The 27314-nt window shown below is 49.9% G+C and overlaps 1 protein-coding gene across 1 annotated transcript in view; it reads right to left on the reverse strand.

Annotated features, from left to right (window-relative positions):
• Positions 1 to 5703: 5703 nt before the first annotated feature.
• Positions 5704 to 27314, reverse strand: part of LGI2 (leucine rich repeat LGI family member 2) — a gene marked incomplete at its 5' end in the record, with an annotated part of 32606 nt that continues 10995 nt past the window's right edge. Inside the window, 4 exons of the mRNA XM_006154945.1 lie at positions 5704 to 10035; positions 18294 to 18458; positions 24268 to 24437; positions 25731 to 25802. Coding sequence (XP_006155007.1) covers positions 9218 to 10035; positions 18294 to 18458; positions 24268 to 24437; positions 25731 to 25802 — 1225 coding nt within the window. The remainder of the gene's footprint in view (positions 10036 to 18293; positions 18459 to 24267; positions 24438 to 25730; positions 25803 to 27314) is intronic.

The raw sequence follows: 27314 nt of genomic DNA on the forward strand, positions 1-27314 counted from the left end.
TCTCGAGAGGAGAATGAAGGAGAGAGTACTGTGGTGTTGCTTTCCCATCCCCTGGGAGGATGTCTCACTTTCCTTCTCTCTTTCTCTATCTCTCTGGAAAGGGCAGGCTCCCTACAGCAAATTTTTTTTTTAAAAGGGGGGGGAGGGTCTTTATGAGCATATTTTTAAACCACCATGCGCAGCCTGGTGCAGAGAAACAAAAGCATCTGAACATTTACTCTGAGTTTTCAGTTTTCGATGGCAAGAATAAAACGTATCACTGTTTGAACATTAAGAGCTTCTCTCCCTCAATGGTCTGCCCAGGTGGGCCGATGGGGAGGAGAGGTGGTGTGGATGTGGGGGAGACTTTTGTAGGAGAGTGGAGAATAAGAAGCAGGGGCCAGCCAGTGGCTGGAGGTTAAGGCGGCTGGGTCCCATATGGCCAATTGCGCTGTTCAAGTCCTGGTCCCGGTGACTTGAAAAACATGCTGAGTGTGGGTGCGTGCACACACAGCTCCCTGAGAGGAGAGTGGAGATGAAGGGATTGCAGCGTGACCATCCTCGCTGGGGGTGCCTTCTCTCTCTCTCTCTCTCTCTCTCTCTCTCTCTTTCTCTCCCTCCTTCCCTCCAGCAAGTGCACATGTCCCATAGCATAAATAAATAAATATATAAAAAGAAAGAAAGAGAAAGAAAGAAAGGAAAGAGAAGAAAGAAAAAGGAAGAGAAAGAAAAGGAAAGAGGAGATCGAGAGGGAGGAGTGGGCTGTACCCGGAGACGAGAGGCTGAAGAGACTTGAGGAGATGAGCCTGGGGGAGCGGCACGTGACAGCTAGGAACAGCAGCTTCTTTGAGCAGGTGACAAAGACCCGAAGGACTTGTGTTTGATATTTGTTTTGGGCTCCAAGTGCTTCACTGGTGGGACTGGATCTCAGGGACAGAGTGTTTATTCAGGGCACACTCACATTCCCCGAGATGCTCCACCCGAATGTCAGCAAGCAGGGAAGCACGCCGTGAAGCTGTGAAAACGCTTCTGCACCTTCCTCAGGACTCGGTTTCAGCCCGAGCGCGGTGCTGCTCCTGTCACAGACACGGAGAGCTAGCGGAAAAGACTCCGGGACGGGCCATCCGGATGTTCATACGATTTATTCATGCAAAGGGACAGAGAAGTGATGTCAGCTCCAAGTGAAAGTACTCGGAGGCTGCAGGGCGTTCGGAGCCTTGGGCAGATTATGGAAAACAAACACAGGAGATTACGTAGGAATCGGACCGGGAGGCAGAGGGGGGAGCTTGGCCCAAGAGGAGCATCGGGAAGGCCACTCTCTCTGAGGCCCACTGTACTTGCACACCCCTTCCAGCCTGCGCTGTCCTTGAAGGCAAAGAGGGAGCCGGTGGAAGTGATCAGACTGGCAACACCAGCCCTGCAGCTGGGGGCGCTGGTGAGAAGACTGGGATGCCGGGTGTGTGGGCCGCGCACGGGGAGCTGGACTTGGGTCTCTGGAAGACAGCGAGAACTCACTGTGCTGCACGGACTTCCCCGAGGTGTGTGCAATGTCCGGGCTCAGGGACAGGCTCCAGCGAGTGCCAGGACGGCGGGTTAGCGTTTCCTTCCCTGTCCGCCTCTCTTCCTTTGGGGCCTGTTCTCGCTGTCTGGCTGAAGGCAGAGGCAGGCGGGGCTTACATAGAGCAAGAGTCTGGCTCGAGCTGAGGCCAGGAGGTGGGGTTTGTCCAAGGCCTTCAGTCTCGGCGCTGCCACCAATTTGCTGGAAAAGTCATTTGTGCCAATTAGACTCTGGTTAGGAAAAGGCTGTTCCGTCTGGGAGGCAGGAACAGAAGCCAATTGCAAGGACAGGTGATCAATGAAAGTGACACATTACTTACGCCTCCAATTGTGTTTAGACAGTCAGTCCTCAATCAGCTCTGAGCCACAGAGGAAACGAGTGTGTGTGCCGCTAATGGGCGTACGGCCGGGACTGGCCGATTTACAGAGCACTTTAATTCCAAGATGAGACGCGCTGAGATATTAGGCTTCGCCTTGGCTCTAATGAGCTTCTGACTTGCAGGTTTGGAAGAATTTAGTTCTTTTGGCACTTCTCCACAGATGCAAAACAATGATTTAATGGTAAAATGATCACGCCAAGGAACCGGCCCTTCCTCACCTCTAAGCTGGTCAGAGGGCTACTCCCCTGGCCTGAAGCGACCTTTCTATGCATTCATCGTCTTTATTCACAACTCATCTCTCACCCCACCGCCCGCACCGCCCGCAGGCACCGGCTCCAGGTGAGCAGGTGTTCATGGTGACCGTGTCCTCTGACCAGCTGGGCATCCATGCTGTACGCCCGTGTCTCTGGGGCCTACACCTTGAAGTGACCCCCCACTCCAGCCCCACGAGTCTTATTCTTGTATAATCTGCTCCCTTTGAGTGACAGCGAGCCCGTGACCTGTTTCAAACCAACGGAACAGGGCAAAGGTGATGAGACATCAGTTTTGTGACTCCCAATGACCTTGAAGAAGCCAACAGTCGTGTTGTCACAGCACTTTTGGAGAGGGCCACACAGCAAGGAAATGCAGGCGGCCTCTAGGAGCTATGAGAAGCTCCCAATTAATAGCCTACAAGAAAGCAAGGATCCCGTTCCTATCACCACAGGAAATGAATTTCTCAGCTGCCCGATGAACTTGAAAGCAGATCTTCCCCCAGCTGAGCCTCTAAGTGAAAATACAAGCTGGTCGCTACCTCCCCTTGCTGTCAACGATCTTTGATGGTTTGTCGATCTACTTCTTCATGAGAGCCAGAGAGAAAAGCACTCTCAACAGGGTTCCCATGCCACAATCCACCCTCAGACCCAGCCGGGATTTGATCATGCATGCACATGCGCTCCCCCACCCCCGCACAAGGAGATTCCGGGAGGCAAACTCAGGACATTCCCACTGTGCGTCCAGCTGCATCACCGCTGGCCCATGGCCAACACCTTGCTGGCAACATCGTGAGAATCTAAGAGGACACACCTAAGCTGGGCTTCTGACCCATGGGAACTGTGAGTTATGCAGGGTCTTCATTTGAGCACTCCATTCCTGCTAACTCACTACACAGGAAGAGAACGTAATGCAGCACCAGGCCACACCAGGAGTTTGATGTATGATTCTCACCCTGACTATTTTACTCATGGCACAATTCGTCACATGCTGCCTCGTGATGCAGAATTTATCTAGACCTTGTACCGTTGGCTAGAGTCCATGCAACTAGGACTTGCCCTTGTGAGTGGTTGGTATGGGCAAGAACTCTGTTCTTGAACTTTCAAAAACTCTCCACAGCATGTCCAACTACTTGGCACGCAACAGGTGCAGGTCCTAGGGGAGGGGCTTTTCATCCTTCACTGACCCAACCAAACCAAGTGAGTCTTGGACTGAGGTGCAGGTGGCAAGCGCTGACTTCGCACGACCATGGGCCACAGCACATCCTAGACACGCAGAGACCAGGTCAAAGGGGTCCACGGCTCTCCCTAACCAATGAGCTCTTGCCATCTCGCCTTCTCGCCGTGTAGAAACAGGAGGCACCAGAGATGTCTCGAGTTCTCAGTCAATCCATCAGGACTGATTCTACCGAGCAGGTAGGTGTGTTAACTGTCAAGTTCTGCGACCTTAGTGAATTTTCAGCTTTCAGGTAGAGAAGGCAAAAGGCCCCTATGCTGTCTGTCTTCCCTCGAAATAGAAAAGAAGCCACAAAGACACTGCTGTCCCTCGGTATCCCGTGTTGTCCCTTCAAACCTATGACTCAAGTGGACATACCCGTATGCAAACAGACCAGAGACCAAAGCGATGGTGGACATGAACTACTTTTTATTCATAGGCTTACAGAAGATATTGAATTAAGAGGCAGGGTGTTCGTTAACTCTATTTCCCCAAAAGAGCCCAACATAGGCATCCTGAAAATGCATCCATTGTAGCCTGCATTTTGCACAATTTGTTTCCATATACGTACAAAGTATTCTTATTTTACCTCTAAGTTATGCACTTGAAAGACATAAAAATGGTACCAAATGGCATATTGGCCTATTTTATCACAGGTATACATTCTTGATAGTCAAAGGGATCGATGGGGAATGCATAGTTTCCTACTGGAAAAGGTAGATTTCATATAAGCTATGGAGATAGTAAGGAGAAGAGGGCCTCAGTTTACACCAGTAGCTTCCTCACCCGTTTTTATCAGGATTAGCATTCAAACTTACGTATTATTCATTGACATGGTGACAACTGGATGGTCATTCTAGGCGCTGCTTGCCTGGCTGAGGCAAAGGAACTCCTCAGCGCCCTGCCTCTCTCCCAGTTCGTTACTGCGAAGGAGTCTCTCTCACAGCCACCTGCTCTGCACTCCGGCCCATTCCCTTTCCACTGTCCCCAAGAGCCAAACCCTCTTCATCACCGCAAGCACAACTAGATGACTGCACTCTATCCCAGGGCCTTTGATTGATTTATTTTGTAGAGATTTTCTTACAGGGCACGTGCGTTCACCGGAGAGACAGAGAAAGACAGAAAGTGAGCGATCATCCCCCAGGGGGATGGCCATGCCGCAGTCCCTTCTCCATTCACCTTTTGGGATCTTGGCCATGCACGTGCGCACGCGCACACGCCCCTGGCGTGTAGTTGGGTCTGGGATTCAAGTTGTGGCCCCGGGGCTTTGGCTGCTTCATAACTAAGGAGCTGCCTTCTGCAGCTGCTGGCGAGGGGCTGCTAGCTCTGTAGAAGAATCAAGAGCTTTTCTGTAAGTGGTATGCAAATGTGCCCTCTCCTGTAGACCTTCCTGTCTCTCTCATTATCCCCCAAGCCCGAGAAACTTCCACTGTGCATCCTCCTGGCAGCCAGACCTCCAGCATCCCATGCCGACTTTTTTTTTTTTTCTAAAAATACACAGACTCTCACTCGATGCGGGAGAAAAGTGCACCACTGCCATTTTACAGAGTGCTCCCCAAGGGCTGACGGCCGGGAGCTATTCGTCATCCGTCCTGCATTTGGGTTTGAATGCTTTCCCTCAAAGAACTCTTCGCCTTTGTCTGGAGGGCGCTGGTGACAAGAACCAGGGGTGCCTGAACCTCAGCATCCTTCCCATGGCTGTGGGGGTGAAGGAAAGGTGGAAACACCCACCAGCTGGAAATCCTCGTCAGGACAACAGAAACCCATCTGACACTTCCGGAGGGCTTTCCAGGGTGGGCTCTGGCTGTCACAGCAGTTGCCTCTGCTTGCTAACTGGCAAATGCACCAGTTTCAGCTCGGTTTTCCTCCTGGCTGTGCCGATTTTGCCACGCTTCTGTCTCATCTCAAGGTGCTGCTACATTCGAAGAAATGATAAACACGCAAGGCTCTCTTTCAGGGTGCTGCAGAGCGTCAGAGAAAGACGCACAACACCTGCTGCTCAGAGGGAAAGGCCTGGCTTTGCCGGTCACAACTGGCCACCATGGTTAAGTCACCCGCTTCCGTCCTGTGTCGATTTCCCTCTCCCTGGAATGAAAATAACACCAGCCCTCCCATAAACTGAAATTATTTCTGACTTTGGGGAGGACACAAATGCACACTGGAGAAAAGGAAAGCTCTGTCAAAATGCAAGGTGGGCTTATTACCCTCTGCCCAGGGCGGTGCCCTTCACATCTAAGGCTGGTTTTCAGAGTCTTCCCGAGAACCTTCCCCTGTGCACCCTCCGGGCAGCCAGCCCCCCAGCACCCCAGCCCGATTTTTTTTTTTTTCTAAAAATACACAGACTCTCACTCGATGCGGGAGAAAAGTGCACCACTGCCATTTTACAGAGTGCTCCCCAAGGGCTGACGGCCGGGAGCTATTCGTCATCCGTCCTGCATTTGGGTTTGAATGCTTTCCCTCAAAGAACTCTTCGCCTTTGTCTGGAGGGCGCTGGTGACAAGAACCAGGGGTGCCTGAACCTCAGCATCCTTCCCATGGCTGTGGGGGTGAAGGAAAGGTGGAAACACCCACCAGCTGGAAATCCTCGTCAGGACAACAGAAACCCATCTGACACTTCCGGAGGGCTTTCCAGGGTGGGCTCTGGCTGTCACAGCAGTTGCCTCTGCTTGCTAACTGGCAAATGCACCAGTTTCAGCTCGGTTTTCCTCCTGGCTGTGCCGATTTTGCCACGCTTCTGTCTCATCTCAAGGTGCTGCTACATTCGAAGAAATGATAAACACGCAAGGCTCTCTTTCAGGGTGCTGCAGAGCGTCAGAGAAAGACGCACAACACCTGCTGCTCAGAGGGAAAGGCCTGGCTTTGCCGGTCACAACTGGCCACCATGGTTAAGTCACCCGCTTCCGTCCTGTGTCGATTTCCCTCTCCCTGGAATGAAAATAACACCAGCCCTCCCATAAACTGAAATTATTTCTGACTTTGGGGAGGACACAAATGCACACTGGAGAAAAGGAAAGCTCTGTCAAAATGCAAGGTGGGCTTATTACCCTCTGCCCAGGGCGGTGCCCTTCACATCTAAGGCTGGTTTTCAGAGTCTTGAGAAGAGACCTAGTCCTGACCCCATGAGGTCTGGGCACAAGTCCTTGCTGTAAGGCGCTGACCGCGTGGAGGGAACTGTCCAAGAACCTAGCCAGAGAAGACACAAGCTGAGTCAATGAGCACCGGCAGGTGACAGGAGGGAGGAGGCAGCAAGGGGCCCCTCCTCGTGTCAGTCTCCAAAGGGGACCTCCCATGCTCCTCTGCTTTGAGCTTCAGTGGTGGTTGTTTGCTTGGCTTTTTGTTCTGCATTATTACTGGAAGAAAGCTTCTTAGAGAAATTGTTTTAAAACTTCAGGGATTGGAGGGAGCAGTAAGATTAATGAAGCAAAGCTTCCGCCACCTTCTGCCAAGAACACCTATGCTCCTTTAGTAAGCTGGCCAGGAGTATATATCCCCTCCCACGGCACGGGCACCCTGTAGACCACAAGCTCTGTTCTTGCTTGAAATTCTTCAAAAAGCAAACAGAAGGATGGCCTGATTGCAGATGAGGTCGGTGACCACCCGCCCTCTCAGCCACCCCTCCAACCTGGTTTAGTTCTTACTTTCTCCCTCTAGTGCTCCGTCTGGACTCCCCAAATTCCCATTCCACGCCCAGGACCCTGAGTTTCCTGGCATTCCAGATTCCAGGCCATGCTACCCCAGGGGTGAGTACAGATGGCTTATCCCTGACTTCACCCTCAGTGGTACGGCTGGGAGCCTGGCACCCTGCTCTGCAGTGGCAACTCTGTGAAAGCGATCCTAGCTGCCTTCTTTATAAGCAGCTAAGATTAGGTACACCATTGCAACCTGGTGCAACGTCCCCTACGCTGTGTGCCAAGTACCCACTTCTCCACCTCGGCTTCTCCGAGGGGCTCCGAGCTTCAGAAAGAACGGCCCATCTTTCCAGCCAGAGGAAGAGTAGACCTAGCCTGATCCTGGCCTCTAGTGTAAGGCCCGGGCCGTGTCTAGTCAAGTCAGACAAACCAGGAGGCCGAAGAGTGCAGGAGGACGAGGGGTCACACTCAGAGATAGAAACAAACCTCCGCTGTGTCTGCTTGGTGCTCAGAAGAACAGTTCCAAGCCACATGGTGTATGTGAGTTAGTTCCGTGGTCTGGTAGACTGGGCGCCTCAGCCCACGGCCCCAGAACGTACCCAAGAGCCACAGCGATGTCGCACCAACGCGTCGTTCTCAGAGTGCTATTCATCGCCTCGTCTGTACTGCTTACACGCCACAAAATAAGGAACACAGCCACACCCGTGCCAAACACCTACCTGCCCTGAGAGGGCAGCCGTCGTGGAGAAAGGGCGCTCGGGGACCATGAGGTGGCGCTGCTTTCACGGCTACAAGAGCAATCACGGGGCTGCTCTGTCAGGGCCTCCCCTGCCAACATCCACCCATACTCTCCGTCTGGGCCGGCAAAGCTGGCAGAACACCCACTAGGACCTCCCGCAAAAGCAGACCCGCGAGTTCCTACTGGCCGCACCACCGAGGCCCGCTTTGATCTGGTCCACGCAGTCGGCTTGCCTGGCTCCGAAGCCGGTCCCTACACAGGATAACCTGCTGGCAGCATGTGGCCCTGGGGAAGCGCGTGGGGGCTGGGGGCATCCTGTGACAAGTGCTGGGACAGGAGGAAGCGTCCTGGTCTGGAGGGGTCTGGCTTGTCATCTGGGGACGGCAGCAGCGACGCAGCGAGGGCCAAAGCGGGACGGCGATGGCGCAGGGAGGGAGGCAGTGGGCACGTGGGCATTCAGGCATTGGAACACGAAGTCCTCCAGAGGGCAAGGACACGCATGAATCAAAAGGCCACCTCTGGATTTCAAAGCACATTGCGATCTGTGGAAAGTCCCTTTGACTCCATAGAAACCTCACTTCAAAAATCCTACCCAAAGCTCACCAAACGGAAATGCCTGGTCCAGCCCTCTGAGGGACAGAATAAAAAGCACCGTTTGGTCTCCGGCCTGTCTGTGGGTAACCCTCAGCTCAAAGCATGGGTTCAGAGGGCAGCGGAGGCATGGAGGGCATCAAAGAAGCATGATTGCTCCAGCCACCTCGGGGTCAGCTTCAAACTGCAAGGGAGAGGGGCCAACGCCTTTGTCTCCCTTCAGAGCCAACAGCCCGTCCTGGGCCCGGATCTGTGTCACCAGGACATCTTCCCATGGTAGAGGAAGCAATGTCAGACATTCCACTGTCCGCATCCCAGGACGAGCATCTGTGGGGGCCAGGAATACCACGGTGCTGTCAGGAGGAGCATGCAAGAGGGCCGGGTGTCACTTTCAGAGAACCAGCAGGACAAAATGGCCCTGCTGGGTGTCGTCAGACTTTTAACTCACCCTCAGCGAATCTCCGAGGCTAACATGGAATGAAAAGGGCCCATAGTTCAGTTGTTTCTGTTTTTGCTTTTATTTCATTTATCAGAGCTGCCCCCTCTTATCCCATGTTCTCTTTCCTCCTTAGAAAGATAGAAAAGCACGTTGCTTTTCCAGATGCTAAGAGTAAATGCTGACGGCTCTCTCCCCAGGAATTACGGACTGACAGAGGTCTTTGTAAATGGCAGGGTGGGCATGTCATGCAGTTAGCCAAGAAATGCAATCCCTGATTAAAATGTGAGTTCTACCGATCTGCAAACGTCTAGCTACTCCCCCAGGGCGTTTGGAATGTCCGAGCTCTCAGCTGGGCTGGTACTTTTATTTTTCCCCTTCTCGCTCCTCTCTCGGGAGACCTAAGGCTACATCTCTTTTCACTTTACTGGTCACACCCTCACAAACTTAAGTCCACAATGATATGTTCGAAAATCTTTGTTTTCCCTTTGAAACTGGATGCAAAAAAGAAATCTCTCCGGTCGGTGGAGACCGCGGTGAAGGAGCGAGGGGCCTGCACGTAGATCTCCTTAAACTTCTTGAAGAGCTGCTTCTCCTTATCCCACTGGTAGATCTGGGAGAACGTGTAGTCACTGCCCAGGGCCAGGTAGTGGTTCTCTTTAAAGGAGAAGGGCTGCAGGGTCATGGCGCCCCGGGACGGAAGCGCCTGGATCTCCACGAACTGCTTGCCGTTCCACCTCATGATCCTGGAGTCCCCGATGAAGCGGGTGAGGGACAGGTACAGGCTGTTCTGCATCCTGAAGCTCTTCACGGCCAGCACGTCCTCCATGTTGGGGATGTCGCTGTGTGGGACGAACTTCTTAGAGCTTTTATTCCACTGCAGGATGATGGGGACCTGGGAGCGGCTGGACAGGATGAGATGCGATTTTCCGTCTATGTCGACGAACTCAGCATCCGTGTCCCTGAACCACTCGTGCAGGGACTGGTAAGAATAGAAGCCTTTGCTGTTCCATTTATACACGGTCGACAGCCCCGCTTTGGAGCTGTCTGCGATGACAAAGAACGTCTCGTCTTCGATCTGAAACAGCTCGATGTCGTTGGGCTTGGAAATACGCGAGACTTCGATGTCCTGGAACTTGACGAACTTGGTCCAGCTCTCGTCGTACCTGTAGATGTGAGAGCCGCCGAAGAGCTGGGCCACCACCACGAAGACCTGGTCGTCGATGAGGATGGCCTTACAGCCCACGATGGACTGCCCTGCACCCCGAAAGAAAGGGGGATTAGTGTGGCCACAGTGTAAACACACCCCACAGCGAGACTACATCTTGGTATCCCATTGGTGGAGATGCAAAATGGTGCAGCCTCTATGGAAAACGTGGGGAGGTCCCTGGAAAATGAAACATGGAATGAACCTATGTCCCCGCAATTCCATCTCACACTATGTACCCCCCAAAACAGAAAGCATTGCTTCAAAGAGATCATCGAACACCCAATGCTTCTGAAAGAATGCTTGCGTGCCCCCCAAATCCGTATGTCAAAACCCAGTCTCCGACGTGATGGTATTTGGAGGTGGGGGCCTTTGGGAGGTGATTAGATGGGATCCATAGACTTTTAAAGGGATCCCAGAAAGGTCCCTGTGCCCTTCCACCATGTAGACACACCGAAAAGACAGGCAATTTCGAAGACAGACCTGGAATCTGGTCTCTTGATCTTAGCCTTCCCAGCCGCCGGAACCAGGGGAAAGAAATCTCTGTTGGTACTAAGCCACCCAGCCCACGTATGGTGACAGCGGCCATAACACATGAAGAGACCCAAATTCAGAGCATCTTTACGCACAAAAGCCAAAGACAGAGGCAACCACCTACACGTGAAGAGATGAACTATCTCTGTGATGAAATCTCATTCGGCCTCACAAAGGAAGGAGGCACTGGCTATGCCCCGACACGGCTGAACCTTGAGAACACGATGCTAATGAAACAGGCCGAGCAAATGCTGGAAGACTCCATTTATCCAAGGTACCTCACGCAGACAGATGTTCAGAAGTGGAAAATAAAAGGATAGCTGGGAGCAGCAGCTGGTGTAATGGCTATGTCGCTGGACTCCCACGTAGTCGACTGCGGTTCGCATCCCGGACCCGGTGGCTTAAAACTCACGCCAGGCGCGTGTGCGTGCGTGCCCAGGATCCCGAGAGGAGAATGGAGGAGAAGGGATTGCGGCGTGACCATCCCCCCTGGGGGGTGATTTCTCACTTTCTGTCTCTCTGTCTCTGTCTGTCTTTCTGACGAGTACACACGCCCTATAGCAAAAACATCTCTCCCTCCCAAAAAGAAGGATGGCTGCCAGAGGAGGAGAGTGGAGAGCGATGAGCTGCTGTTGCATGGGTGTTGCGTTTCAGTTGTTCAAGACGAAAAGAGTTCTGGAGATGGAGCACACAACAACGTGAACGGGCCTTACAGCGGTGAAGTTAATGTTGTGTGTATTTAACACAACGAAATCTTTCTTAAAAATCTTTTAAAATGTGCGTTCATAGAAATGAGCATGTGAGGTCATTAGGGTCTCTGAAGTCTCAGAGACAGAAGTATGATTCAGGAGATTAACACACCAAGTGAACTGTCTTTATAACATTAAAACATGTACGTTAGCTTGCTCAATTTCACCATTCCACAATATATATGTATTTCAAAGTAATTTGGTACACAATGAACATATACAATTTTTATTTGTCAATTAAGAAATACATTTAAGGGACCAGCAAGTGGGATAGTGGTTGTGGTGCTGGACTCTCACATGGTCAACTGTGGTTCGAGTCCCACACCCAGCAGCTGGAAACTCACACCAGGTGTATGTGCATGCATGCTCAAATTCCTGAGAGAAGAATGGATGAGAAGGGACTGCAGCATGGCCATCCCTCCTGAGGGTAACATTTTTGCTTTCTGTCTGTCTCTGTGTCTCTCCAATGAGTGCACATGCCCTATAGCAAAAATCTCTCACATAAAGAAAGAAACAAACGAACTTAAACTGGGCCAGCAGGTAGCGTGGAGGTTAAGGCACTAGATCCCACATTGGGATTGCGATGTGGCCATGCCCTCGGGACGTGATGTCTCACTTTCACTATCTGTGTCTCTGGTGAATGCACACATGCTATAGCAGAAGAATTTAAAACTCTAAAACTAAATGAAAAATACATTTAAAGCATTTAAATCCTTAAAAATAAATTTCCCATTCCATATGGCAGAATAAGGCAATTAAACAAGCTTTTCTTGGTGGGGTAAGGGGAGGGGGAAAAAAAGAAAAAAACCAGAAGCTCGGCGTCAGGCCTCAGGAGCCAGGGAAATGGAAGTTCTGAGGGCTCTCAAAGACATCTGGACTCCTCTTCCAGAAGACCAAGGAAAGCAAGTGGAGGCACATGAATGTGTTCACCCTGTGGGCCTAGCCAGCCAGGTGGTCTGGGGTTCGAGCCCCAGCCCCACACCTCGTAAGCTTTCTGACTCGATAGCAGTTAACACAAGTACCTGGGCTTGCGCCTCCATGCAGAAGTAGAGACTGAGGCCCTTAAGGCGACTGGGGATCAGCCAGGGGCTCCTCTTTAGTGCAGTGCACCACACGTAGGCAGGGGTGGCAGTGGTCAGGACTATAGCACTGAATAACTGAAACGGTTATCTTGACAATCCGAAGAGTTTTGCCCCTAGTGCTCGCCCCCAGCATGTGCTTTATAAATACCTATGGAATGAGTGACAGACACCCGGCAGACCCCGGCATTGGAGCTGCTCGGGCAAGGGCGAGGCTTCGCTCTGCTCCCACCTCCTACCTGAGCAGAGACGGGAGAAACAAAGGCAGAGAGGCCAGCTCAGGAGCAGCAGGGGGCATAATGGTTATGTGGCTGGACTCCCACGTAGCCAACTGCAGTTCGAGTCCCAGACCTGGCGGCTTAAATGCATGCTGTGTGCCCAAGATCCCGAGAGGAGAATGGAGAAAAGATTGCAGTGTAGCCATCCCCGCTATGGGGTGATTTCTTGCTTTTTGTCTCTATCTCTCCGGTGAGTACACACACCCCACAGCAAAAAATCTTTCTTTAAAATATTTTTATTTAACTTTATTTATTTTAATTTGACTAGAGAGGGACAAAGTGAGAGAGAGAGAGAGAGAAAGCCGCCAGGTCCGGGACTCAAACCACAGTCGGCCATATCAGGGAGTCCAGGACTCTTAACCACCACACTACCTGCTGGCCTAAAACTCTCTCTTAAAAAAAAATAAAAAATTTAAAAATTAAAAAAAAATAAAATAAAGAAAAGGCAGAGGGGCCAGCTTATCCCTCCCTTCTCCATGTACAGGAAAAGATGGAGGCGAAATAAAAGCCCCTGGCTATGGGAGCCCTCTCTCAGCTCCCTGCTTGCTCTTCCACAGCCATGGCGCGGCTGCTTCCCCAAACTCCCCAAACGTTCCAGGCCACCACGTTCCAGGCCACCACGGGCAGCTCTTGGGAAGGTAAACTCAGCACTAGAGGGCCAGGCGGATCTCCCAATGTCTGGATGTGCATCTCACAGACCTCTTGGGGGTCTCACAGACCTCTTGGGGGCTGCGGGCTACGAGGGGTGGAATGACACACTCCGCCTCCCCTCACCCCTGCACCAGCTGCAAAGCCACTCTGCCTGAGAGCCCTAGATGCCTCCAGGGCAGAACCTCCACCCCACTACTTCTCACTGCCACAGAAAAATGCAGGACACCCTTTCATGGGGCGATAATTGGGCTTTGGTAGCACTGTTTTTAAAGCTGGCATTGTGGTCAGACTGCACTTTGATGAGAGAAGTCTTTGAAAGACTGGCTTTATTTTCTGTACTTACTTTAAAAAGTAAATATGCAGACAGTCTGTTTTTAGTAGTGCTAAGACACTGGGGTCCCAAGATGACAGTGAAAGCAGCATTAACCAGAACTAGCAGGTGGTGTAGTGGTTGAAATGCTGGACTCCCACAAAGGTGAACCATGGTTCAAGACCCAGACTCAGCAGTTTGACAAGCACGTTGGTATGTGTGCACGCATGCCCCAAACCCAAGAGACTAAAGGAGAAGAGATTGAGGCATGACCATTCCCCTGGGGGATGATTTCTCACGTTTCTTCTCTCTGTCTCTATCTCTGTCTCTCCCCAGTGAGCACACATGGCAAAAACCTGAAAAAGATTTTTTTAAAGAAAAAAAAGCATTACCCAGCCAGGCAGTGTGGGGTCCCGGATGTGGTGGTTTAAAAACACACCAGGCGGGGCCAGCAGGTGGCATGGCAGCTAAGAGTGCTGGATTCCCATGTGGCCAATGGCGGTTCGAGTCTGGGACCTGGAGGCTTACTTTCTTACTTGCCCTCTCTCACTCACTCTCACTCTGTCCCTCTCTGTCAAATTAAAATAGATGAATGAATAAATAAAATAATTTTTTAAGAAAACCACACCAGGCATGTGTGCATGCACACCCATTCTCCTGAGAGGAGAATGAAAAAAAGGAATTGTGGCACACGCACCCTGTAGGGTGTGTGTGTGTGTGTGTGTGTGTGTGTGTGTGTGTCTGCATGTTAGTTAACGATGAAGAAGCTGTAGGGTATGTGCGTGTGCATGTGTGTGTCTGTGTGTGTGCGTTCATGTCTGCCTGTTAGTTAACAATGAAGAAGCTATAGGGTGTGTGTGTCTGTGTGTGTGCGTTCATGTCTGCCTGTTAGTTAACAATGAAGAAGCTATAGGGTGTGTGTGTCTGTGTGTGTGCGTTCATGTCTGCCTGTTAGTTAACAATGAAGAAGCTATAGGGTGTGTGTGTCTGTGTGTGTGCGTTCATGTCTGCCTGTTAGTTAACAATGAAGAAGCTATAGGGTGTGTGTGTCTGTGTGTGTGCGTTCATGTCTGCCTGTTAGTTAACAATGAAGAAGCTATAGGGTGTGTGTGTCTGTGTGTGTGCGTTCATGTCTGCCTGTTAGTTAACAATGAAGAAGCTATAGGGTGTGTGTGTCTGTGTGTGTGCGTTCATGTCTGCCTGTTAGTTAACAATGAAGAAGCTATAGGGTGTGTGTGTCTGTGTGTGTGCGTTCATGTCTGCCTGTTAGTTAACAATGAAGAAGCTATAGGGTGTGTGTGTCTGTGTGTGTGCGTTCATGTCTGCCTGTTAGTTAACAATGAAGAAGCTATAGGGTGTGTGTGTCTGTGTGTGTGCGTTCATGTCTGCCTGTTAGTTAACAATGAAGAAGCTATAGGGTGTGTGTGTCTGTGTGTGTGCGTTCATGTCTGCCTGTTAGTTAACAATGAAGAAGCTATAGGGTGTGTGTGTCTGTGTGTGTGCGTTCATGTCTGCCTGTTAGTTAACAATGAAGAAGCTATAGGGTGTGTGTGTCTGTGTGTGTGCGTTCATGTCTGCCTGTTAGTTAACAATGAAGAAGCTATAGGGTGTGTGTGTCTGTGTGTGTGCGTTCATGTCTGCCTGTTAGTTAACAATGAAGAAGCTATAGGGTGTGTGTGTCTGTGTGTGTGCGTTCATGTCTGCCTGTTAGTTAACAATGAAGAAGCTATAGGGTGTGTGTGTCTGTGTGTGTGCGTTCATGTCTGCCTGTTAGTTAACAATGAAGAAGCTATAGGGTGTGTGTGTCTGTGTGTGTGCGTTCATGTCTGCCTGTTAGTTAACAATGAAGAAGCTATAGGGTGTGTGTGTCTGTGTGTGTGCGTTCATGTCTGCCTGTTAGTTAACAATGAAGAAGCTATAGGGTGTGTGTGTCTGTGTGTGTGCGTTCATGTCTGCCTGTTAGTTAACAATGAAGAAGCTATAGGGTGTGTGTGTCTGTGTGTGTGCGTTCATGTCTGCCTGTTAGTTAACAATGAAGAAGCTATAGGGTGTGTGTGTCTGTGTGTGTGCGTTCATGTCTGCCTGTTAGTTAACAATGAAGAAGCTATAGGGTGTGTGTGTCTGTGTGTGTGCGTTCATGTCTGCCTGTTAGTTAACAATGAAGAAGCTATAGGGTGTGTGTGTCTGTGTGTGTGCGTTCATGTCTGCCTGTTAGTTAACAATGAAGAAGCTATAGGGTGTGTGTGTCTGTGTGTGTGCGTTCATGTCTGCCTGTTAGTTAACAATGAAGAAGCTATAGGGTGTGTGTGTCTGTGTGTGTGCGTTCATGTCTGCCTGTTAGTTAACAATGAAGAAGCTATAGGGTGTGTGTGTCTGTGTGTGTGCGTTCATGTCTGCCTGTTAGTTAACAATGAAGAAGCTATAGGGTGTGTGTGTCTGTGTGTGTGCGTTCATGTCTGCCTGTTAGTTAACAATGAAGAAGCTATAGGGTGTGTGTGTCTGTGTGTGTGCGTTCATGTCTGCCTGTTAGTTAACAATGAAGAAGCTATAGGGTGTGTGTGTCTGTGTGTGTGCGTTCATGTCTGCCTGTTAGTTAACAATGAAGAAGCTATAGGGTGTGTGTGTCTGTGTGTGTGCGTTCATGTCTGCCTGTTAGTTAACAATGAAGAAGCTATAGGGTGTGTGTGTCTGTGTGTGTGCGTTCATGTCTGCCTGTTAGTTAACAATGAAGAAGCTATAGGGTGTGTGTGTCTGTGTGTGTGCGTTCATGTCTGCCTGTTAGTTAACAATGAAGAAGCTATAGGGTGTGTGTGTCTGTGTGTGTGCGTTCATGTCTGCCTGTTAGTTAACAATGAAGAAGCTATAGGGTGTGTGTGTCTGTGTGTGTGCGTTCATGTCTGCCTGTTAGTTAACAATGAAGAAGCTATAGGGTGTGTGTGTCTGTGTGTGTGCGTTCATGTCTGCCTGTTAGTTAACAATGAAGAAGCTATAGGGTGTGTGTGTCTGTGTGTGTGCGTTCATGTCTGCCTGTTAGTTAACAATGAAGAAGCTATAGGGTGTGTGTGTCTGTGTGTGTGCGTTCATGTCTGCCTGTTAGTTAACAATGAAGAAGCTATAGGGTGTGTGTGTCTGTGTGTGTGCGTTCATGTCTGCCTGTTAGTTAACAATGAAGAAGCTATAGGGTGTGTGTGTCTGTGTGTGTGCGTTCATGTCTGCCTGTTAGTTAACAATGAAGAAGCTATAGGGTGTGTGTGTCTGTGTGTGTGCGTTCATGTCTGCCTGTTAGTTAACAATGAAGAAGCTATAGGGTGTGTGTGTCTGTGTGTGTGCGTTCATGTCTGCCTGTTAGTTAACAATGAAGAAGCTATAGGGTGTGTGTGTCTGTGTGTGTGCGTTCATGTCTGCCTGTTAGTTAACAATGAAGAAGCTATAGGGTGTGTGTGTCTGTGTGTGTGCGTTCATGTCTGCCTGTTAGTTAACAATGAAGAAGCTATAGGGTGTGTGTGTCTGTGTGTGTGCGTTCATGTCTGCCTGTTAGTTAACAATGAAGAAGCTATAGGGTGTGTGTGTCTGTGTGTGTGCGTTCATGTCTGCCTGTTAGTTAACAATGAAGAAGCTATAGGGTGTGTGTGTCTGTGTGTGTGCGTTCATGTCTGCCTGTTAGTTAACAATGAAGAAGCTATAGGGTGTGTGTGTCTGTGTGTGTGCGTTCATGTCTGCCTGTTAGTTAACAATGAAGAAGCTATAGGGTGTGTGTGTCTGTGTGTGTGCGTTCATGTCTGCCTGTTAGTTAACAATGAAGAAGCTATAGGGTGTGTGTGTCTGTGTGTGTGCGTTCATGTCTGCCTGTTAGTTAACAATGAAGAAGCTATAGGGTGTGTGTGTCTGTGTGTGTGCGTTCATGTCTGCCTGTTAGTTAACAATGAAGAAGCTATAGGGTGTGTGTGTCTGTGTGTGTGCGTTCATGTCTGCCTGTTAGTTAACAATGAAGAAGCTATAGGGTGTGTGTGTCTGTGTGTGTGCGTTCATGTCTGCCTGTTAGTTAACAATGAAGAAGCTATAGGGTGTGTGTGTCTGTGTGTGTGCGTTCATGTCTGCCTGTTAGTTAACAATGAAGAAGCTATAGGGTGTGTGTGTGTGTGTGTGTCTGCATGTTAGTTAACGATGAAGAAGCTGTAGGGTATGTGCGTGTGCATGTGTGTGTCTGTGTGTGTGCGTTCATGTCTGCCTGTTAGTTAACAATGAAGAAGCTATAGGGTGTGTGTGTCTGTGTGTGTGCGTGCGTGTCTGCATGTTAGTTACCAATGAGAAGCTGCAGGATGCAGGTGTGTCTGCACGTTAGTTAGTGACCAACCCAACAAAGCCCAGGCCATCACCAGCTGCTCGAAGGTGCCATCTCGGACTTCCAGAGGGACCACGGGATGTTCAGAGCGACTTCTCCGCTCCCAGAAAATGCCTGATGACACGACAGCTCCGCCCTCTCCCTCCCCAGAAGGATCGCAGGCTACAGACGGGGCGTCTCCCGAGGCTACGCTGTCACCGATAACTGACCACGCGGAGAGCAAAGCGGAGCCCACGCAGCTGGGCCACGACCCGACTCGGACCCTGTGGGACAGCCGTGCCCTCCACGTCACGGAGAGCGCCCCGTCCCCGTGGGCTGGGGACCATGCCGGCATGAGGCGCCCACACGGATCAGAGGCGACGCACCTGTGATGTTGTCGTGGCTCCGGAAGTCCATCTCGATGTGGTCCCACTCCAGCACCATGCAGTTCTCCATGCTGGGCTGGGCGATGGCCACGTACACGTCGTTCTTGGAGCTGAACGTGTCCACCGACACCGACTGGAAGGGCAGCGTCTGGTGCACGATGAAGTCTGGGGTGGGGAAACGCGGCGTGAGTACCATCTGCGGGCACTGCGGCCACCAGGGCCCCGCCCTGTCGTCAGTTCCCACGGGGACCGGGCAGGCCAGGAGGCCACACAGACAGCAGCCTGCGCTTCCCGGGGGAGGGCACGCCGACGCACAGCCCTGGGACAGCTTCCTGCGGGTAGCCGGCCCCAGCACTGCGGCTAAAGGACCTTGGGGATCTAAACACATTCGGTGAGACTTGGCTTTTTTAAAGACAGGACAGATGCTGCAGAGCCCCTCCTCTTGAAACTGTCACACCAACACTCGATGACAAGGGGCCCCACGGTCCAGTTCATTCGGGGACACTGTGTTTCCAGTCTGCCCTCCAAGCACCCACTGCAGGAAGAGAAGCCTGTTGGCTTTCCTTTGACATGGGCTCCTCAGACTTCCCTGAGGATGGGACCCCTTCACTCCCTGACACTCTCCAGGGGGCTGAGGCCCATGTTGGGGAATGCCACCGAGGACCTAAAACAAACAGCAGTCTCCACCCAGCATGACGCACATTTGGCAACAAAACCTTCCCCTCTGCTGCAAGCCCAAAGGTTTGGGGAGCCCGCCGTGGGGAGTTAACCCACAGGTACTGCTGGCTTCTGGACTTGGGGTGGGGGTGGGCAATGGTGGTCCCTCGGGTGTGGACAGCGAGCAGGCACAGAACCCTGTCTCGGACCGTGTCCTCACTCGGCGAGGAACCAGTGATCTCGTGCACGCTGTCCCTCTGAGCTCCTGCTGACCCACTGCCCGAGTCTGGGTGGGGATGTGTGGTGACCAAGGAAGAGGGGGAAGAAGCCCCCGGAAGCAAGGGTAACTGGCAGTGGGGTACCTAGAGGAATCCAAGGAAGAATCGCAAAAACAAACAAACAAACAGGAAACCCCACAGTGACAATGTTTAAGAAGTGAAGTTTAAGTTTAAGCTCTCTCTCCGGCCATAGATGGGAGTGAGACGTGGGGCAGATGGTGGACCCTGGCTACAGAAGCCATCCATACTAGGGCAGCCCGGCTCTGCCCGCCTCTTCCCACCCAGGTCTTATCCACCCCCACCCGTGCCCCAGCTTCAAGCCTCCAAAAGACCTTCCCTGACCAGTCCAATCCTCAAGCCCCTTTCCTGACTCGCTGGGCTCATAGCCAGGTGCTGTTATGTACTCTTACTATCCACCATGGCTCCAGATAATATCAGAGTGAGATCTGGAAAGACGGACTGAGCTGCAAGGCCTGCCCTCTGCTGCCACTCTGGGACCTAGGGCAAGGACCATGTGCCTCCTCTTCATCATCAGAGAAATGAGGGGACCATGGAACTCGTGCAGCTGCTGTAGGAACTGAACGCAGGATGGGCCCACCATGGGCTTGCCCGACAGCTTTAGACATGCAACACGCACAGTCCAGGCGATGGCTCCTGTCCTCACCCCGAACCACCTCCCCGAAATACCAGTGTTGCCTGAGCCAAGACTAAGGCAGAAAAACGTGAGTTTCCACTCATTCTCATGGGCACTGGTGCAACGAGTTCAGGAACCTGAAAGCGCTCATGGACTCCAGGAGGCTTTGGAGGTTTCTGCGCTCACGGGTAGAGAAAGACGATGCAGCAGAACCGCGCACTCCTTCTCCAGGACCTAATGGACCCAGAGATTCCAGCTGCCTTCCTCCCATCACAGCCACGATGCCACAGACCCGCTCCTGCATCTCCAGCTGCATCTGTCCCATCCGAGCCCGCTAAAGGTTCGAAGCGCTCCCACGGTACCCACAGCTCCCTCGTCCCCCTCGTTCCCAAGGGTCCCCATGAGCAAAACTCAGGCCGATTACACGGCAGACCAGTAAGTCTTCATTTTTACGGACGCCTCTTAGAATGAAAAAGAGCTGCTGGCATGAGAACACTTTACAAACCTAGCCATTCCAGCTCCCGTTTTCATTTATTTCCCAAAACAGTGGTTTCATAGTATTTTCTATATACTATCTGGTATACCAGACTATGAAATGTGAATTGCAAATCTAATTCATAGGAGACCCCTCCTTCCATCCTTACTCTCTCGCCACCCAACCCCCCAGAAAAAGGAGGAAAAAGAGGAAGAGAATAAAAAGAAAACCAACGATGCGTACGTTAGTGTGTGTCGAAGAAGGGACCGAAAGGATTTATAATCTTCTCCCATCCCCGTTTTAATTTCCCTTTCACCAACGGCAAAGCGCACGTTCATTGTGGAAAGACCTCGAAGAACACATATACTGATGTGACATCAATTTTCCCGTGGTAAAATATTAATGGCACTCCCGGCCGAAAGAACTGCCACTGCCATTCACACTGGATTAAGCCCGTGATGTCAGCGGGGCCCTTCCCGTCTCGGCCTTTCTCCCCCTGGAGTCCGCAGATTTTTACGTGGCTATTTATAGCACTTGCAGAAAATAAATTATACATGATGCCGCTCCTGGTGGGGAGAAACTGCACGTGAATGCATTATTTCTCTTTGCATTTTCATCAGCCCTGAAACGGGGGAGTAACAGGACAATTAGGATGCAAAATCTACTCCCTCGGAGGAATTCAGTGAATTATCCACCTAACACGGGACTCATCGGGAGGTAACGGGATTTCTGACGTGGTTAAAAATAGACTTGAAGGCGAGGACTGGGAAGGACTGTGGTTACTCTGCAGAGCTGCGACAGCCCGGTGGTGGCTTTGTGGGATTAATTACACCCCTTTGGCGAGGACCAGCATGGTGACAGTATCTTCCTCGCTCTGGGAAAAACAGGGGGAGATGTGTACTCCATTCCTGAACATCTGAGCTAGGAGGGAAACGTACTCTGGAAATGCAGCTGCTCGTTCCCTCCAGGGAGGACATGAATGCCGGATCAGGAGCTTGGAACGTGGCCTTCTCCCCTCCGCCCGCTCTCACACGCATCCTCCCAGGCTTTGGTAAACCACAGAGGCCAGGGCTTGATCCACCCAAGGCGGTCTGTTCACCTACACTGGGGGTGGGTCACCAGGTCGCCCTGCCCTGTGATCCTGATGGCAGAAACTGTGGGCAAGAGCCAACGTGCTCACGGGGCTTACAGGGCCGAGAAGCATCAGCAAGACAGAATCGCCATCTCCCTCTTCCAGGAAGCCCTGTGCGGACTTCCGACATTGCAGGAGGAAACTCAGGGAAGACGAATACACAGACGACAGACAAGAGGCCCTAGATGTGCTAGGGGGTTCATGCCACCCCATGGATTCTTGTCAGTTCCTCGTTTCCTCAGTCCCATGCCACCTCCACTCTGGTCACACGTCACAGAGCCCAGATCATTTTATAACCCATGGGGCCCTAAGATCGGAAGTAACGTTTTCTTTCTTTTTCTTTCTTTTATTTTTATCATAGGGCAAGTGTGCTTGCTGGAGAGAAAGAGAGACAGAGAAAGGGAAAATGAGAAATCACCCCCTAGAGGGGAAGGCCACACTGCAATCCCTTCTCCACCATTCTCCTCTCGGGAGTTTGGGCACACGCGCACATGCACCCGGTGTGAGTTTCAAGTGTCCGGGTCTGGGACGTGAACTGTGGTTGGCCATGTGAGTCCAGCACCTTAACCACCACACCCAATGCTGGCCCCCAGATGTTATGTTTCCTGCTCTCAAGGCCCTTAGTAACCGATGTCCCTTCTCCCAGAGACTGACCAAGTTCTCTCACACAATAGCCACATGTGAATAAAACAGTAGAAAGCTGACCATTTCACGTTGGGGTTTAGAGAGCTTTCCAGAAACACAAGAGAAGAGGCAGAGAGGAGCCTCTGCCAGTTCTGGCTTAGCAATTTAATACCAAATGGTCTTGAACCTTCCGGTGCAAATGTCATTGACTACGACCTCTGATTTATTACGGTGGCCGGAAAGGACAATAAATAACCTCTCGGTGGCCTCAGCTGACTAAGGGCCACCCGCCAATTACACAGCTGAATAAACTCCTGCTCCACGTCGAACGACAAGGGCATTTCTGAGAGACTTCAGGTTTTCTATCAGGACAAAACCGAATCTATAAGGTCCGTTATTACAAATGAAAATATCTAAAAATCATTTTAACTTTGTGGGGCCTCATTCGTGTGTTTGGAGGGCAGTGGCAGGGACTGGCCTAAATGTGATATTTAGTTCTTGGCGTCTTCTTGTCTTTAGAGTTTCTGAAACTCTTTTCTAAGTCCTCGCCCTGCTGCTTCCCCTAACATACCTTGAGGCGTTGGCGATGTCAACGCTCTGCCTAAATGTTTGTTTTTGTGCGTCTGGTAAGCAGGTTTCCTACTGTGGATTGATCCTCTCCTTTAAAATGTGGAAACCGCCTGAATCTTTCATATGGAGATAGTACCTGGTTTCCCACAGGCTGTGACAGCAAAGGCAGTGTTAGAGTAATATTTTATGTTCTAACCTCAAAAAGGCACACACTGAAACCTTAAGGCAGGTCCTGGGAGACAAAATCAAACTTCCTTTACATTTTTTTCCTCCACGCAGGTTTTTCCTTTTTTTTTTTTTTTTTGCTATAGGGCATGTGCGCTCGCCAGAAAGACAGAGAGATAGAAAGCGAGAAATCACCCCCCAGGAGGGATGGTCACGCCGCAATCCCTTCTCCATTCTCCTCTCAGGATCTTGGGCACGCACGCACATGTGCCCGGCATGAGTTTAAGCCACCGGGTCTGGGACTTGAATTGCAGTCGACTCCATGGGAGTTCAGCGACATAGCCATTACACTAACTGCTGGTCCCCAGATTTTTTCCCTTTAACAACTATCATAATCGTTAACTTCTATTTTCTACTTAGCCAGTGGCTATAACTTACTTCTTTTTACATGGAACAACTTATAGATTTTAAATTCTGGCATTTATTAAATTTAAAATAAATTTCTGGTAAACTTCATCTTATAAAGCAAGCGGACGGCTATAACAGTAATGTGGGCCTCTCTTCACTGACTTTCCACCACAAAACCAGACCGATTTTGGAAATGGTCTCATGCCAAATGCACCAGTTCTTACTTTAGCTTTTAAAAAAGGAAGAAACCCTTCGAAAAATTTGAATTTTGTAAAGAATCAAAATTAAAGTCAATGCAATTAACAAGACCCTTTCTAACTATCGAAATATTTTCCTTAACACATCTGAGGACAAAAGTTTGGCCGCTTTTTCCTATTTCTAAAATCCCTTCCAGAGGCCCTGGGGTGAGTCACACCCATAGACATTAACAGATCATTTTGACCCATTTGATAATAAAAATCTTCCTACATCCTGTCCCTGGCATAGTATCCCTGTAATGGGTGAGTCATGCCACAATCATTAACACCATCATTTTGATTCATTGATAACAGGACCCTTCCATCATCCTGTCCTTGGGACAGTATCTTGTGACTGATACACACAAGTCCCCTTATCTCTGTTAAAGTACACTCTTCACTAATTCCTTCTCAAAACTTCCAAGTCCTGCTTCCACATGTCCTGTCTTTTTGGGCTAGGCCAGTGGAAAGCTCTTCACTAAACTCTCATTCTCAAAATCAAATAAAAGGAACCCTGTACCTGATCACCCCAGAGAGAGAGGCATGTTTTGCCTCTTCTCCGGGCTTAGGTCACTCAAATTCGTGCTTAAAAATAAAACACATTAATTATGTTTGCAGAATTGGTTCTTTCCGTCAACGCACCCATTCATTTCAGTCAGAAGCATACACTTTCTTCAGCATAATGATGATAGAAAACGTGTACATTCATTTCTCCCCCACTCCCTGGGGACAGGTTAACAGAAAACCAAAGGGTTTATTCCAAGTATTTCCTCTGGCGATTCAGGTGCTGAATACCTGTGGTCGTGCACTCATAGTCAAAACTGGTCACATCGTTCAGCTTCTTCTCCTGATATTCTGGTGGGCCAATGCACAGCACATCGGACACGGTGGAATTCGTCATCTTCAACCACAGATACAACCACTTGGCTTTGCAGTCGCATTCAAATTTATTACCCCTTAAGTCTCTAAAACAAACAAACAAACAAAAACAAAGCACCAACAGATACACAGAGAAACAGAGGTGTCTCACATGTTTGGTGGTAAGACGAAGCTTTAGAATTATTAACAACCTGGTATATTAACCCTTGAAGATGGAATGGAAAAAGCTATTGTATCTAACCCGTCCTGTTTCTTGTATTTATGACTGACTTCATTTAATGCTCCTCAGTGCTCAAGATTTTAACTATATGAGGGGACTTGGAAAAGTCTGCGGAGGGGCCAGCACGTGGTTTGATAGCTGTTAGGTTCCCACGTGGCCAACCACGTCGAAGTCCTGGACACGGCAGCTTGGGAATCACACCAGGCATGTGTGTGTGCATGCCCAAAACCCCAGAAGGAGAGTAAAGTGGTGTGACGATCCCCCCCGGGAGTTGATTTCTCACTTTCCCTCTCTTTCCGTCTGTCTCTCTCTGTCTCTCTGGCAAGTGCCTGGGCCTTATGGCAAAGACTCAAAAGGAAGGGAAAAAATGTTACTGGTGGGCCAGGAAGTGGCAGGGTAGTTAAGGCCGCTGAATCCCGTGCAGTTCGAGTTTGGATCTGATGGCTTGAAAACACGCCAGGCACGTGTGCGTGCCTGCCTAACATCCTAAGAGTGGAGAAGGGATTGTGGTGTGGCCATCTCCCCTGAGCAGTGCTTTAGTGCTTTCTCACTTTCCCTCTCTCTCCCTCTCTGTCTCTCTCCAGCAAGTGTTTGTGCCCAAAAGGAAACTTAAAAAATAATATTATGGAAAAAATGAAATTAAAATACAAGAAATTTTGAAATCCATTTTTTTTAGTGACACTCGTTTTTATGAACTTTTTGAAGACTCCTTATATAATATCACAGATGACATGTCACTATCTCTCCAAACTTTCACAAAACTGTCACCCTGCCATGCTGGAAAAGCATGAGGAAGGGATGAAAGAACACCCCAATGTAAACAAAACTAGGACATTATAGGAAGACAGTTTTCACAAACACAAAGATCTTATTACATGACGTCTAGTAAAAAGTGACAAACATGAGAACAACCAGGGTGATACACCGTCATGGTGAAGGGAGACCTCCCACCCAGCACACCTAATAGTCTAGTATTGGCCTCATGGCACCATGTACATTATAGAATGGCAAAATCCAACACAATACAAACTATGTGTTTCCCAATATGCACTCCGTTGTAGACTTTAAGCCACAGCATAGAAGAAAGGTGGGAAAAGGGAGGGGGCTGGCAGACAGGGGCACAGCGACAAGCGTTCAGACGCTCAGCTTCATTACTTACAGTTCAATCAGAGAGTCCAGGTCACTGAAGACATCCCTTGGCAATGCTTTTATATGGTTATTGGCCAAAGAACTAGAACCAGAAAGTCACATTTTAATGTAGTTATTACCTCCATGTCCTGTCACCTTGAAGTCCCTTTAAAGAGAGCTAATGGGGGTCAAGGTAGCATAGTAGTTAAGGGCACTGGACTTCCACATGGCTGACTATGGTTCAAGTCCCAGGCCCAGCAGCTTAGTTTCTTTCCCTTTCTCTCTCTCTCTCCCCCATCTCTGGTCAAATTAAAAATAAATAAATAAATAAGTAAAAATAAAGTTAATAAAATAGTGCTTAAAAAATATATATAGCTAATGACTTGAACCAGAGCCCTAAACCTCATCACAACATGATTCCATTTCTAACTTGCGTCGTCATTTCTGAAACAAAGACATGTGTTTAATCATAAACGATAACATTACAGATGCTAGATCACACCGTAAGTTTTCTTTTCAAAACACGCATTCGAGCTCTCTATGTACACGCGGTAAACCTCAGATGGCGTCCCCTGCTTCCTGGAATAAAGGCCAGAGCCCCTCTGAGGGCACGTGAGACTCCACGGTCTATACTGCCACTTCTCACCCAGGTGGCCGCGTCTCCAGCCACACTGGCCTCCCCGCTCCTCCTCAAGCTGGCAGGGCATGCTTCTACCCAGAGGCCTCTGCCCCGTCCACCTGCCTAGACAGCTCATGCCCAGATACCCACATGGTTCACTCCACTTGGTCTGTCAGCTCTCGCCACCTTCCCTGACCTCTGCACTCCTCCGCTCTCTGCATGCTGAACTTCACCGCACACCCTCACTGGCTCGGCACAGACTTACACGGGCCGTTGGTCATTGGCTGTGAGTCCTCTCTCCACAGAAGCACCACAAGGACAGCTCTTTATTGTCTGCCCATCCACTGCTTGGCCCCAATTCCCAGAATAGGCACAAAGAGGATACCCAGGAAATCTTTGCTGAATGAATGAATTACATGCCGAAGTGAGAGTGACTAAAGAGAATATTGACAGGACTGGCAGGTGGTACAGTGGTTAGGGCAGTGGACTCCCATGTGGTAGACCATGGTTCAAGTCCCAGACCCAGCAGCTGAAAACTCATACTGGGTGTGTGCGTATGCCCAAAATCCCAAGAGGAGAATGGAGAAGGGACTGCAGCATAGCCATTCCCCCCAGGGGGTGATTTCTTGCTTTCTATCTATCTCTGTCTCTCCAGCAAATGCACACACTCCAATAGCAAAATCTCTCCAAAAAAAAAAAAGGATACTTAGTCTTGTCCCAAGAAGTTCCTTAATGGTCTGGAAAAATGGATTCTATTACTTGAGACTCTGAAACAGGACTCAGTAAATACTCTTTTACATAAAGACACTGAGCTCCAGCCCTTACGGATCATGAAATAACATCTCAGGGCACCAGCACATGTAGGGAATGACTGACTATGATCTAGTTCATTTTCTCATCAACGAAAGTTCACCAGAAACCATTGTGCCTTTGTGCTCTTAGTGTGGCAAGACTGCCCTGGTCTGCTCTCCGCCTCCAGAAAGCAGACTGAAATAA

Source organism: Tupaia chinensis, unplaced genomic scaffold (genome assembly GCF_000334495.1).
Source record: "Tupaia chinensis unplaced genomic scaffold, TupChi_1.0 Scaffold000426_1, whole genome shotgun sequence".
Taxonomy (NCBI): domain Eukaryota; kingdom Metazoa; phylum Chordata; class Mammalia; order Scandentia; family Tupaiidae; genus Tupaia; species Tupaia belangeri.